This window comes from Ranitomeya variabilis, chromosome 3 (genome assembly GCF_051348905.1).
Source record: "Ranitomeya variabilis isolate aRanVar5 chromosome 3, aRanVar5.hap1, whole genome shotgun sequence".
Lineage (NCBI taxonomy): Eukaryota > Metazoa > Chordata > Amphibia > Anura > Dendrobatidae > Ranitomeya > Ranitomeya variabilis.
In genome coordinates this window covers 767,153,568-767,166,699 of record NC_135234.1, presented here as the reverse complement: position 1 = coordinate 767,166,699, position 13,132 = coordinate 767,153,568, and the positions used below count along the sequence as shown (strand labels likewise).

The 13,132-nt window shown below is 44.4% G+C and overlaps 1 protein-coding gene across 2 annotated transcripts in view; it reads right to left on the bottom strand.

The window, feature by feature from the left end:
* LOC143817404 (sialidase-3-like) overlaps positions 1–10,320 on the bottom strand; it is a 107,908-nt gene extending 97,588 nt beyond the window's left edge. For both annotated transcript variants that reach the window (XR_013224131.1, XM_077298796.1), the window contains exons 1-2: positions 9,979–10,320; positions 4,819–5,032 (exon numbers count right to left, since the gene is read on the bottom strand). Coding sequence is in view for 1 of the 2 variants with exons in the window: in XM_077298796.1 (XP_077154911.1) it covers positions 4,819–5,016 (198 nt within the window). In the remaining variant the exon portion in view is untranslated. The remainder of the gene's footprint in view (positions 1–4,818; positions 5,033–9,978) is intronic.
* Positions 10,321–13,132: the final 2,812 nt, after the last annotated feature.

Here is a 13,132-nt window from a genome sequence, read left to right as displayed (position 1 = left end):
CAGACCCTGTAGTATAAGACAGCACTCCTATAGGCAGACCCTGCAGTATAAGGCAGCACCCCTATAGGCAGACCCTGTAGTATAAGGTAGCACCCCATAGGCAGACCCTGTAGTATAAGGCAGCACCCCATAGGCAGACCCTGTAGTATAAGACAGTACCCTATAGGCAGACCCTGTATTATAAGACAGTACACCCATAGGCAGACCCTGTAGTATAAAGCAGCACCCCCATTGGCAGACCATGCGTCAGGACTCTGAACATTTTTTACCTTTTGTGCATTACTGCCCTTTTACAAGATGGCGTCTTTGGTCTCATGTGCACTGTGTCTTCCTGCTATAAAACTCCACCCCAGCCTTCACTCTGTGCTAGAGTATTCTGCCTTGCATCCAGCTCCTGACCTCTGATTACTCCCTGGCTATACACCTGCTCCTGTTAACCTGTGTGGTGATCCTGCTACTCTGGCTCTGAGTTCCTGCTGCATACACAAGTTTCCAGTAATCCTCCTTCATCTGCTGCTCGTGTTTACTTCCATCTGCACTTGCTGGACATGTAAGCTGTTGCTGCTTTGCAATAACCTGAGACTATTAACCAGGCCTCCCTGGTTGAGCTAAGGAGCCGAGGTTCCCCACCCCTGAGCTAAGATATGTTTTGAACTGCCTAATAAGCATATCTGTCTGTGTCTGGACTAAGACAAGGATTTATTTGTGTCAAGTATCCTCAAGAATAACTGTGCTTCATAGACTTTCTGCTTTATTCCTCTGAAGTTTCCTATAGACTGCTGTTACAACCGCCACTCTCCTGCGGCGCGGTTCTCACCTCTCCAGCGTTGCGCCTGTTACTACCGCCACTCTCCTGCGTTCTCATTCCACCTCTGCTGCGTCCCGGTTTGCACGCTCCTCTGCCTCCCCGGCACTTCCGGTCTCCAGGTCCTCGGCTGGTGTCCTGTCTCAATGCAGGCGCTCTAGCTTCCCTCCTGGACGCAGGTACAGCCTCTCGGCCACCGCCCCCTGAGGTCATGGGGTCTCTCTCATCCTATCCTGTTCTTGCTCCTGCTACAAAAGGCTGCTTCACCTGTTCCTCTGTGCCTGATTGTCATTAGCTTTTGCTTGTGCGTCTGGCCCCTTCCGCTACTGTGCTGTGTACCCACTCCGTTTGGTTCCTCGTCTAGTCTCACCATTGCCCTCCTTTCCCTTCCAGTACCCGCTCCTTCCTTCCCTTGTCTTTGTTCCTTTGTTTCTTTCCATCAGTCTCCCTGCTCCGGTTTCCAGCCTTTCAAAACACCTTCAGCCTTGTTCTCCTCCAGCCTCTCCCGTCTTCCTTCCTGGAGCCGTCCCTCTTGGTACTCCACCGTGGGTAAGAGACCTCTGGGCTTGCTCCTAAACGATCCCTGTATAGGGTTTGGTTTCCTATCTAGGTCCGCTCGCCCAGGGGTAGTTCCCCCACGGTCCAGAGGGTCCACTCTTGTTTCGTTCCTGCTCGTAATAACTGCTAAGCTGCGTTTATTATTTGCACCAAGTGTTGTGGACTTGAGTTTCTCTCTTCACCTGTTTGAATCACCTTGTGATAATATAGACTTTACCACTTATAAAACTGTGTCCTGTTGTTGTCTTGTTCCACGCAAAGTCTCCTGAGTTATCCCCTATAATTATTACACCCTGTAGTATAAGGCAGCACCCTATAGGCAGACCCTGTAGTATAACTCAGCACCCCCATAGGCAGACCCTGTAGTATAAGACAGTACCCACATAGGCAGACCCTGTAGTATAAGGCAGCACCCCCATAGGCAGACCCTGTAGTATAAGGCAGCCCCCTTAAAAAAAACACAATAAATACTCACCTCTCTTCCTCCTTGTTTCAGCGGTGCTCCGAGCTCCTGCTCATCTCCTGACCGCGGGAGCCGGACAGTGACGTCATCGCTCCCGCTCTGTGTTGGCATTGGTGATGCCAGACGCTGACAGGGGGATGATGGGAGAGGGAGCGTAACGCTCCTTCTCTCATCAATGCGGTGAGCTGTATCGGCTAGATGCTGATACAGCTGACCTTGCGATGACAGGCGGGGGCCCCACTGCTGGCAGGGAGCAGGGATTCTCCCTGCTCTGCCGCAGAATGTAATTGTATCGGCGCGCTGCGCTAGCCGATGCAGTTACAGTAGCGTAGCTCCGGGTGGACCCCCCAGAGCACGGCACTCTGGGCGACCACCCCCTCTGCCCCCGCGCTAGCTATGCTGAGAATGATACTAAACACGCATCACAATCCACAATAGATGTCATCTAAAGGGCGCAAGCAGAAGGTTTTACAATGACCCTCATAGTGCCCTGATCTGATCATCATTGAAAATCTGTGTCTACACCTCAAAATAGCAGAGGAAGCAAGACGCCCCAGGAATCTCACAGAACTGGAGGAATTCTCCAAGGAAGAATGGAGGATAATACCTCAAAGACGAATTGAAAGACTCTTGTCTGGCTGCAAAAAGAGTTTACAAGCTGTGATAGTTGCAGAAGGGGGCGCTACTAGGTACTAATAAAATTTAAAGTCTTCCCTAGACTGGTGTCCACAGGTCGAGACCAGGTCCTTTTGTCTGCCCTTATTCACACATTGAGGTCAACTTTGACACATGGTAAGGTTTTTAGTATTAGACAGCGTAGGACCGTCCCGATCAGGATCACTTTGCTGATGGTGGGATGGCATTTGTTATTTTTGATCAAAAACAGTATTAATAAGAACCCTGTGTTATTTAAATGCTTTTTTGCTTATTTATTTACAGTAGGGTTTATGTTTATTTTGCTTCTTGTAGGTTCTGCATGCTTTATGGCCAAAGTGAACTTGTGTTTATGTGCTGCATGTATACCAACTTAAATCAAGCTCAATTTTTGTGTTTTTTTTCTAGGTACTAATCGTGCAGGGTGCCTAAACTTTTGCATTGGCACATTTTCAATTTTCTAATTTTTAAAATGTCAAAGATATAAATATATGGCCTAAAATACAAAGGAAACCTGTCATCTGTAACTTTAGGCCTTTAAGAGAAAATGTCATAGTCACCTTACTTAACTGTTCACAATAATAGTAATTTTGACCAGGGGGGCCCAAACTTTTACATGCCACTGTACATGTGTGTGTGCTCTGTGTATATGTGTGTGTATGTGATCTGTGTAAACATGTGTGTATGTGCTCTGTGCATACGTGTGTGTATGTGCTGTGTGTATACGTGTGTGTATGTGCTGTGTGCATACATGTGTGTATGTGCTCTGTGCATACGTGTGTGTATGTGCTCTGTGTATACATGTGTGTGTGTGCCCTGTGTATACATGTGTGCGTGTGCTCTGTGTATACATGTTTGTATGTGCTCTGTGCATACGTGTATGTGCTCTGTGTATACACGTGTGTGTGTATGTGATCTGTGCATAAGTGTAAGTGCTGTGTATGTGCTCTGTGTATACATGTGTGTGTGTTCTGTGTATACATGTGTGTGTGCTCTGTGTATACATGTGTGTGTGCTCTGTGTATACATGTGTGTGTGCTCTGTGTATACGTGTGTGTGCTCTGTGTATACGTGTGTGTGCTCTGTGTATACATGTGTGTGTGCTCTGTGTATACATGTGTGTGTGCTCTGTGTATACATGTGTGTGTGCTCTGTGTATACATGTGTGTGTGCTCTGTGTATACATGTGTGTGTGCTCTGTGTATACATGTGTGTGTGCTCTGTGTATACATGTGTGTGTGCTCTGTGTATACATGTGTGTGTGCTCTGTGTATACATGTGTGTGTGCTCTGTGTATACATGTGTGTGTGCTCTGTGTATACATGTGTGTGTGCTCTGTGTATACATGTGTGTGTGCTCTGTGTATACGTGTGTGTGCTCTGTGTATACGTGTGTGTGCTCTGTGTATACATGTGTGTGTGCTCTGTGTATACATGTGTGTGTGCTCTGTGTATACATGTGTGTGTGCTCTGTGTATACATGTGTGTGTGTTCTGTGTATACATGTGTGTGCTCTGTGTATACATGTGTGTGTGTTCTGTGTATACATGTGTGTGTGTTCTGTGTATACATGTGTGTGCTCTGTGTATACATGTGTGTGTGTTCTGTGTATACATGTGTGTGTATGTGCTCTGTGTATACATGTGTGTGTGTGTGTGTGTGTGTGTATGTGCTCTGTGTATACATGTGTATGTGCTCTGTGTATACATGTGCGTGTATGCTCTGTGTATACATGTGTGTGCTCTGTGTATACATGTGTGTGCTCTGTGTATACATGTGTGTGCTCTGTGTATACATGTGTGTGTATGCTCTGTGTATACATGTGTGTGCTCTGTGTATACGTGTGTGTATGTGCTCTGTGTATGTGCTCTGTGTATACATGTGTGTATGTGCTCTGTGTATACATGTGCGTGTATGCTTTGTGTATACATGTGTGTATGTATGTGTACTCTATACATGTCTGTGCTATTTGTTTACATATTTGTGTGCTCTGTGTATATACATGTGTATATGTGGTGCGTTGTGTCCATACATATGTGTGTACCATACACTGAATTTATATATTATCCCATCAGTGCAGACGGAAGTTCATTGGAGTAAACATGGCGGCGATCACCCAATGAACGGGCAAAATGCTGCTTATTTACTGGGTGATTGGATTGTTTATTCCAGAACAAAAATCACTGTTCTCGGCAGCACATTGGTGTAAACAGGCCAGGAAATGTGCTGCTGATAACCTGATACTGTATGTGGACAGAACAACCTATGAGTGATCATTCTCTGCCCATCATTCTTCCTCCGGTGTAAAGTGGCTGAGAAACAAGCTGCAGTAAACTTACCGACACGGATCCGGTCTTGTAGATCCCCCTCCTCATGACCAGGCTGTCCGCCTCAGTGTCACTCTCACTGTTACGCTTCTCCGCGAACGCCAGGAACAGGTTCTCTGCGGGGATGTAGAGGAGTGAGGGGATCCGGTACACGCAGCCATTGGACTCTTTCTTGAACAGCGGCGTCCTCTCCAGTTGTGAGGCCTTCATGGCGGCGATGACGATTCTGGAAGATAAAACCGGGGCACGGTCATAAGACTATCTCATAGATAAACCCATCAATCAATCAATCAATCTATCTTTTATTATATACTGTATCTATCTATCTATCATCTATTATCTATCTATCATCTATTATCTACCTATTATCTATCTATCATCTATCTATCTATCATCTATTATCTACCTATTATCTATCTATCATCTATCTATCATCTATTATCTACCTATTATCTATCATCTATCTATTATCTATCTATCATCTATCTATTATCTATCATCTATCTATTATCTATCTAATATCTATCCACCTATCTATTATACAGTGGGGGAAATAAGTATTTGACCCCTTTTGAAAAGGTTTTGAAAGTTTGCCGACTGACAAAGACATGAACAGTCTATAATTTTAAGGGTAGATTAATTTTAACATTGAGAGATAGAATATCAAAAATAAAATCCAGAAAATCACATTGTATAAATTATATCATTTATTTGCATTTTGCAGTGAGAAATAAGTATTTGATCCCTCTGGCAAACAAGACTTAATACTTGGTGGCAAAACCCTTGTTGGCAAGCCCAGCAGTCAGACGTTTTTTGCAGTTGATGATGAGGTTTGTGCACATGTCAGGAGGAATTTTGCTCCACTCGGTGCTTCGTCTCCCTCCATAAGTTTTCCATGGGATTAAGGAGACTGGCTAGGCCACTCCATGACCTTAATGTGCTTCTTTTTGAGCCACTCCTTTGTTGCCTTGGTTGTTTGTTTTGGGTCATTGTCTTGCTGGAAGACCCAGCCACGACCCATTTTTAATGTCCTGGCAGAAGGAAGGAGGTTGTCACTCAGGATTTTACGGTACATGTCTCCATCTATTCTTCCATTGATGCTGTGAAGTAGTCCTGTGCCCTTAGCAGAGAAACACCCCCAAAACATAATGTTTCCACCTCCATGCTTGACAGTGGGGGTGGTGTTCTTTGGGTCACTGGCAGAATTTGTCTTCCTCCAAACACGGCGAGTTGAGTTAATGCCAAAGACCTCAATTTTTGTCTCATCTGACCACAGCACCTTCTCCCAATCACTCACAGAATTATCCAGGTGTTCACTGGCAAACTTCAGAGGGACCTGCACATATGCCTTCTTTAGCAGGGAGACGTTGTGGGCACTGCAGGATTTTATACCTTTACGGCGTAATGTGCTACCAATGGTTTTGTTGGTGACTGTGGTCCCAGCTGCCTTGAGATCATTAACATGTTCCCCCCTGTGTAGTTTTAGGCTGATCTCTCACCTTCATCATGATCACGGATACCCCACGAGGTGAGATTTTACATGGTGCCCCAGATCGATTTCGATTGACAGTCATTTTTTATTTCTTCCATTTTCTTACTATTGCACCAACAGTTGTCTCCTTCTCACCCAGCATCTAACTTATGGTTTTGTAGCCCATTCCAGCTTTGTGCAGGTCTATGATTTTGCCCCTGACATAAAGCTCTTTGGTCTTGCCCATGTTGTAGAGGTTAGAGTCTGACTGATTAATTGAGTCTGTTGACAGGAGTCTTTTATAAAGGTGACTATGTAAGACTGCTGTCTTTAATGCAGGTAACGAGTTGATTAGGAGCGTCTAACTGGTCTGTAGGAGCCAGAACTCTTAATGGTTGGTAGGGGACCAAATACTTATTTCTCACTACAAAATGCAAATACATTTATATAGTTTATACAATGTGATTTTCTAGATTTTATTTTTGATATTCTATCTCTCAATTTTAAAAATAACCTACCCTTAAAATTATAGACTGTTCATGTCTTTGTCAATGGGCAAACTTACAAAATCAGCAAAGGATCAAATACTTATTTCGCCTGCTGTATAGCTATTATCTATCGATCATCTATTAACTACCGTATATATCTATTATCCATCTATCTATCTACTATCTATTATCTATCTACTATCTACTATCTATCATCTATTATCGGTTTTTGAAAGAAAAGCATAGTTTTTTCCAATGAAGCTAACATTAAATGATTCAGAAATACACTCTCTACATTGTTAATTTGGTAAATGACTATTCTAGCTGCAGACGTCTGGTTTGTAATGCAATATCTTCATAGGTGTATAGAGGCCCACCACTTCCAACAACAATCACTCCAGTGTTATGGTACTTTGTGTTTGCTAACTGTGTAAGAAGGCTAATGGGAGGTTAGACTACCCTTGAAAACCCTTGTGCAAGTATGTTAGCACAGCTGAAACAAGTTTGGCTGATTAGAGAACCTATAAACCTGACCTTCCTTTGACCTAGTTGAGAATCTGGAGAATTACATTTGTTGATTCCATTAAACTCTCAAAATGGCCAGAAAAAAAAAGAACTTTCATGTGAAACTCGACATTCTATCCTTGTTCTAAGAAATGAAGGCTATTCCATGCAAGAAATTGCCAAGAAACTGAAGATTTCCTACAACGGTGTGTACTACTCCCTTCAGAGCAGAGCACAAACCGGCTCTAACCAGAGTAGACAGAAAAGTGGGAGGCCCCGCTGCACAAGTGAGCAACAAGATAAGTACATTAGAGTCTGTAGATTGAGATATCGACGCCTCACAGGTCCTCAACTGGCAGCTTCATTAAATAGTATACGCAAAACACCAGTGTCAACGTCTACAGTGAAGAGGCGACTCCGGGATGCTGGCCTTCAGGGCAGAGTGGCAAGAAAAAGCCATACCTGAGACTGGCTAATAAAAGGAAAAGATTAATATGGGCAAAAGAGCACAGACATTGGACAGAGGAAGATTGGAAAAAAGTGTTATGGACAGACGAATCAAAGTTTGAGGTGTTTGGATCACACAGAAGAACATTTGTGAGATGCAGAACAACTGAAAAGATGCTGGAAGAGTGTGATGCCATCTGTCAAGCATGGTGGAGGTAATGTGATGGTCTGGGGTTCCTTTGGTGCTGGTAAAGTGGGAGATTTGTAGATTTGTACAAGGTAAAAGGGATATTGAATAAGGAAGGCTATCACTCCATTGTGCAGCCCCATGCCATACCCTGTGGGCAGCGCTTGATTGGAGCCAATTTCATCCTACAACAGGACAATGAGCCAAAGCACACCTCCAAATTATGTAAGAACTATTTAGGGAAGAAGCCGGCAGCTGGTATCTATCTGTAATGGAGCGGCCAGCACAGTCACCAGATCTCAACCCCATTGAGCTGTTGTGGGAGCAGTCTGACCGTATGGTGTGAAAAAAGTGATCATCAAGCCAAACCAACTTGTGGGGGGGCTTCTGGAAGCATGGGGGGGGAAATGTCTCCAGATTACCTCAGCAAATTAAATGCTAGAATGCCAAGGGTCTGTAATGCTGGAATTGCTGCAAAGGGAGAATTCTGTGACGAAAGCAAAGTTTGGAGGAGAAAATTATTATTTCAAATAAAAATCTTTTTTTCGAACCTTGTCAATGCCTGGACTAGATTTTACATTCATTTGGCAACTCATTGGATTAATAAAAGTAAGAGTTATCATGGAAAACACAAAATTGTCTGGGTGACCCTAAACTTTGGAACCGTAGTGTATATATTATCTATCTATCATTTATTATCTACCTATTATCTATCTATCATCTATCTATTATCTATCTATCATTTATTATCTATCTATCATCGATCTATTTATTATCTATTACTATTATCTATCTATCATTTATTATCTATCTATCTATCATCTATCTATCTATCATCTATCTATTTATTATCTATTACTATTATCTATCATCTATTTATTGTCCATTTACATCAAATTTAAATTATCAAATTCAAACAAGCTTAATTGTTAGGACCAACTACACATTAGTTTTGCTAAAGCAACTGTAAGGCTATGTGTCCACGTTCAGGATTGTCAGCGCTTTGAATGCAGCAGATACCCACCCCGCCCAAAGCGCTGCCCCCTTTTGTATGCGCGGTGATTCCGCATGTTTTCATTGAACACATGCAGAATCACCACATCCTATACATAGAACAGTGCTATTTGTCTTGCGCAAGATAAATAGACATGCTGCAGTCTATGAAGACGCGCCGCATGTCCAGTTATGCAGGTCTGCCACCTGCGTCTTTGTACGCATAGTGGAGATGGGATTTCATAAAATCCTCTCCACTATGCTGTAACATTGGACGCTGTGGATTGGACGCTGCAGCTGTACGCACTGTCCAATCCGCAGCAAATCCTGACCGTGGAAACATAGCCTTAAGTATGGATAGGGACTGTAGGAACGATGGGTGGGGGCTATGGACTGTTCTCTTTCTCAAAGTCTATGGCATGTGCTTACATACTGGTCTGGGATCTCTAGTTATTTAGGGAGCTGGTCTGGGATCTCTAGTTGTTTAGGGGGGCTGGTCTGGGATCTCTAGTTGTTTAGGGGGGCTGGTCTGGGATCTCTAGTTGTTTAGGGGGGCTGGTCTGGGATCTCTAGTTGTTTAGGTGGGCTGGTCTGGGATCTCTAGTAGAGATGGGCGGACACCTGGATGTTCGGATCTGGTGGGTCAGCAGTTACAAAAAGTTTGGGTTCGGGTACCAGAACAGTACCCGGACTCGAACCCGGACCCCATTCCCTTGAATGGGGGCCCAAAAATCCAGCGTTTGCCATGCTGTAATGTGCATGACAGCACCACAAACACCGCTTCTGATCGGCGGTGAAATGTCTATAAGACACTGTAAGATTGCACTTACTTGCGGGTTGGGGAATACTCGCGTGGCAGCGATAAAACACTCAGCAATACGTTTTCTTTCTAAAGACTCAACTGGGTTTATTACCCCATAAGCCCCAGTGGCAGAAACACAAAACAACAATCTTCATATCAGGCAAATCAAAGTGACAATGTTCACAGTGTGATTCTGTTCCATCAGGACAGTGACCATACGCTCTTGGTCGAGTCCGATATTCAGGCTCGCTCTGGAGCCAAACACACAGTCTGGTATTACCTGCTTGTCAGTGCTGCAGGCTTTCCAATGCAGTTCCACACGGGACCTGTTTCTGGCTCTGCGGATCCCTGTCCTCACCTCGTGCTGTTCAGGGATCCAGTCCTCCTCCCAGGACCTCCCAACACCCAGGTTACTCGGGATCACACAGATGGCCTGTCCGGGTACTATTCAGGACGTCCATCCCCGGCTGGGACCATCCAATACCCAGGCCAATAGTAGCAAAGTCCCACCACGTGCTCTTCAGGGCTAGCATGCCTAACACCGAGGTTTCTCTCAGGACCTTGCACCTGTACCATTCAGGTCTACACACTCAGACCTACAGGAACCAAACACTCTCCATTATGTAGGTGTAACCACACCCAGGTACCTGTCACATGGCTAGTCAGGTGAGCGTGACATCACCACAGGTCTTCAACACAATTATGTCACCAAAGGCATCTTGAAGTGCACATGCAGCGCCCTCTGGCTGTAACATTGGTCACTGCACCACAACACCTATCCAGTACTAATACTATAGTCATCTATTTATATAATTGCCTTGTAATATTTTCATTTCCTGTTCTGTCCAGATGTCACCGTATCCCAGAATTCCAAGCGGAGGAAGTTCATCGACCGCCATATTGGGACACCCAAGTGATCTGTGTCTCAATATGGAAACTGCTGCTGGTACCAACCTATTGCGCGACCAGCAGGGCACCGTCACACCACACACTATACGCCGTACGCACCACACACTCACACACACTCGCTCTCACACTCACGCAGCCTCTTGTGCGGTACCACCAGCGGAACACCGTCGCACCACACACACTATACGCCATACGCACCACACACTCACACACACTATACGCCGTACGCACCACACACTCACACACACTCGCTCTCACACTCACGCAGCCTCTTGTGCGGTACCACCAGCGGAACACCGTCACACCACACACACTATACGCCATACGCACCACACACTCACACACACTATACGCCGTACGCACCACACACTCACACACACTCGCTCTCACACTCACGCAGCCTCTTGTGCGGTACCACCAACGGAACACCGTCACACCACACACACTATACGCCATACGCACCACACAGTCACACACACTCTCTCTCACACACACACTTTATACACCGTACGCACCACACACTCACACACACTCTCTCACACACACTCTCTCACACACACACTTTATACACCGTACGCAACACACACTCACACACACATTTATACGCCGTACGCACCACACAGTCACACACACTCTCTCACACACACACATTTATACGCCGTACGCACCACACACTCACACACACTCTCTCACACACACACACACTTTATTTGGTCGTCAGACCGGCGTTTATCGTCGTGTTTGACACCAAAAGCAACGATACCAGCAATATTTTACACTGGTAACCAGGGTAAACATCGGGTTACTAAGCGCAGGGCCGCGCTTAGTAACCCGATGTTTACCCTGGTTACCAGTGTAAAATGTAAAAAAAACAAACAGTACATACTCACCTTCGCATCCCCCGGCGTCCGCTTCCCACACTGACTGAGCACCGTAAAGTGAAAGTGAAAGTACAGCACAGCGGTGACGTCACCGCTCTGCTGATAGGGCCGGCGCTCAGTCAGTGAAGGAAGCGGACGCCGGGGGATGCGAATGTAAGTATGTACTGTTTGTTTCTTTTACATTTTTTGCTGGTAACCAGGGTAAACATCGGGTTACTAAGCACGGCCCTGCGCTTAGCAACCCGATGTTTACCCTGGTTACCCGGGGACCTCGGCATCATTGGTCGCTGGAGAGCGGTCTGTGTGACAGCTCTCCAGCGACCAAACAGCGACGCTGCAGCGATCGGCATCGTTGTCACTATCGCTGCAGCGTCGCTTAATGTGAAGGTACCTTAAGGCCATGTTCACACTTTGCTTTTTTGGTTTGTTTGTTTTTCATAAGGCAAAACCTGCTCTCGTTGCAGTAAAACTGCTGCTTACAAAAAAGCAGGTTTTGCTTCGGGTTTCTGCTGCTTTTTTATTAGGTACATTTGTCCCTTGTGCATGCTGATAAAGTTTAGTGTATAGAAAAAAGTGTTTTGCATAAAATGCAGCAAAACCTGATACCTGCCTTTTTGCTGCGATTTTGCACTTACTCATTGTTTTCTATGGGTGAAACAACGCTGCAAAAACACTGAAAGAAGCGACATGCTGAAGTCTTCAAAAACGCCGCAGTTTTCCAGTTCAGTCAGGTAGAAAACAATGTGTGTGCAGGAGATTTCTGGAATCTCACGGCTTTTGCTGGCGCTGTAAAACGCAGCTTAAGATTTGCATTAAAAAAATGCAGCAAAAACCAATGTGTGAACCGAGCCTAATGTTACGATACGGTCCACAACTTAGGCTTGATGTATTTCCCATGGTGAGAGGGGATAACAACATTCCCAAAATGTATTAGAAGTGCTTTACCTCCCTTAGGGCTCGTTCACAGGACTGGATTCTTGGTCCGAGTGCTGCCCATGGGAAAAATTCCAAGTCAAGTGAAATTATGAAAAAAACACACAATTCCACAACGGTTTTTTGGGTTTAGTTTTTTTGAGTTCATTCTGTTGTAAATACGACCTGAAAATATGACTGTCCATGTCAGTGTGAATATAATGATGCAAAACTTGCAGATTGTTTTATCTAAATGGTGAAAAAATCCAGAAATTTGTCCCCCAAAAATAGCTTGAGTCCCCATTTTCCCAAACTCCTAATGTTTAAGTGGTGAATAGACAGGATTGCTTTTGGCGCGGTCACCGGAAGTTTTAGTGATACTATTCTGGAGTACATAGGATGCTTTGATTGTTTCTTAATGGATTTGTTGTGGTGTTGCACAATCACAAACACACAATTCTGCCCTTTCAGTTTTTTTATTTTTACAGATCGAGTTCTTTCATTTTATATTTTGATAGGTTATGCTTTTTCTGTGCATGTTGATACCAGATATGTATTTTTTCACATTTCTTTGTCGTTAACTGGGGAAATGGGGGTTATTCAAATGCCTGTTTTTTTATTTTTTTCTCATTTTCAAAAACTTTATTTTTTACTTTTTCCATACCAGTATATTTTTTCTATATTATTATGTTGAAAAGAAAAATCCCAACTCTTGCAATTTTTCCTTTGGCT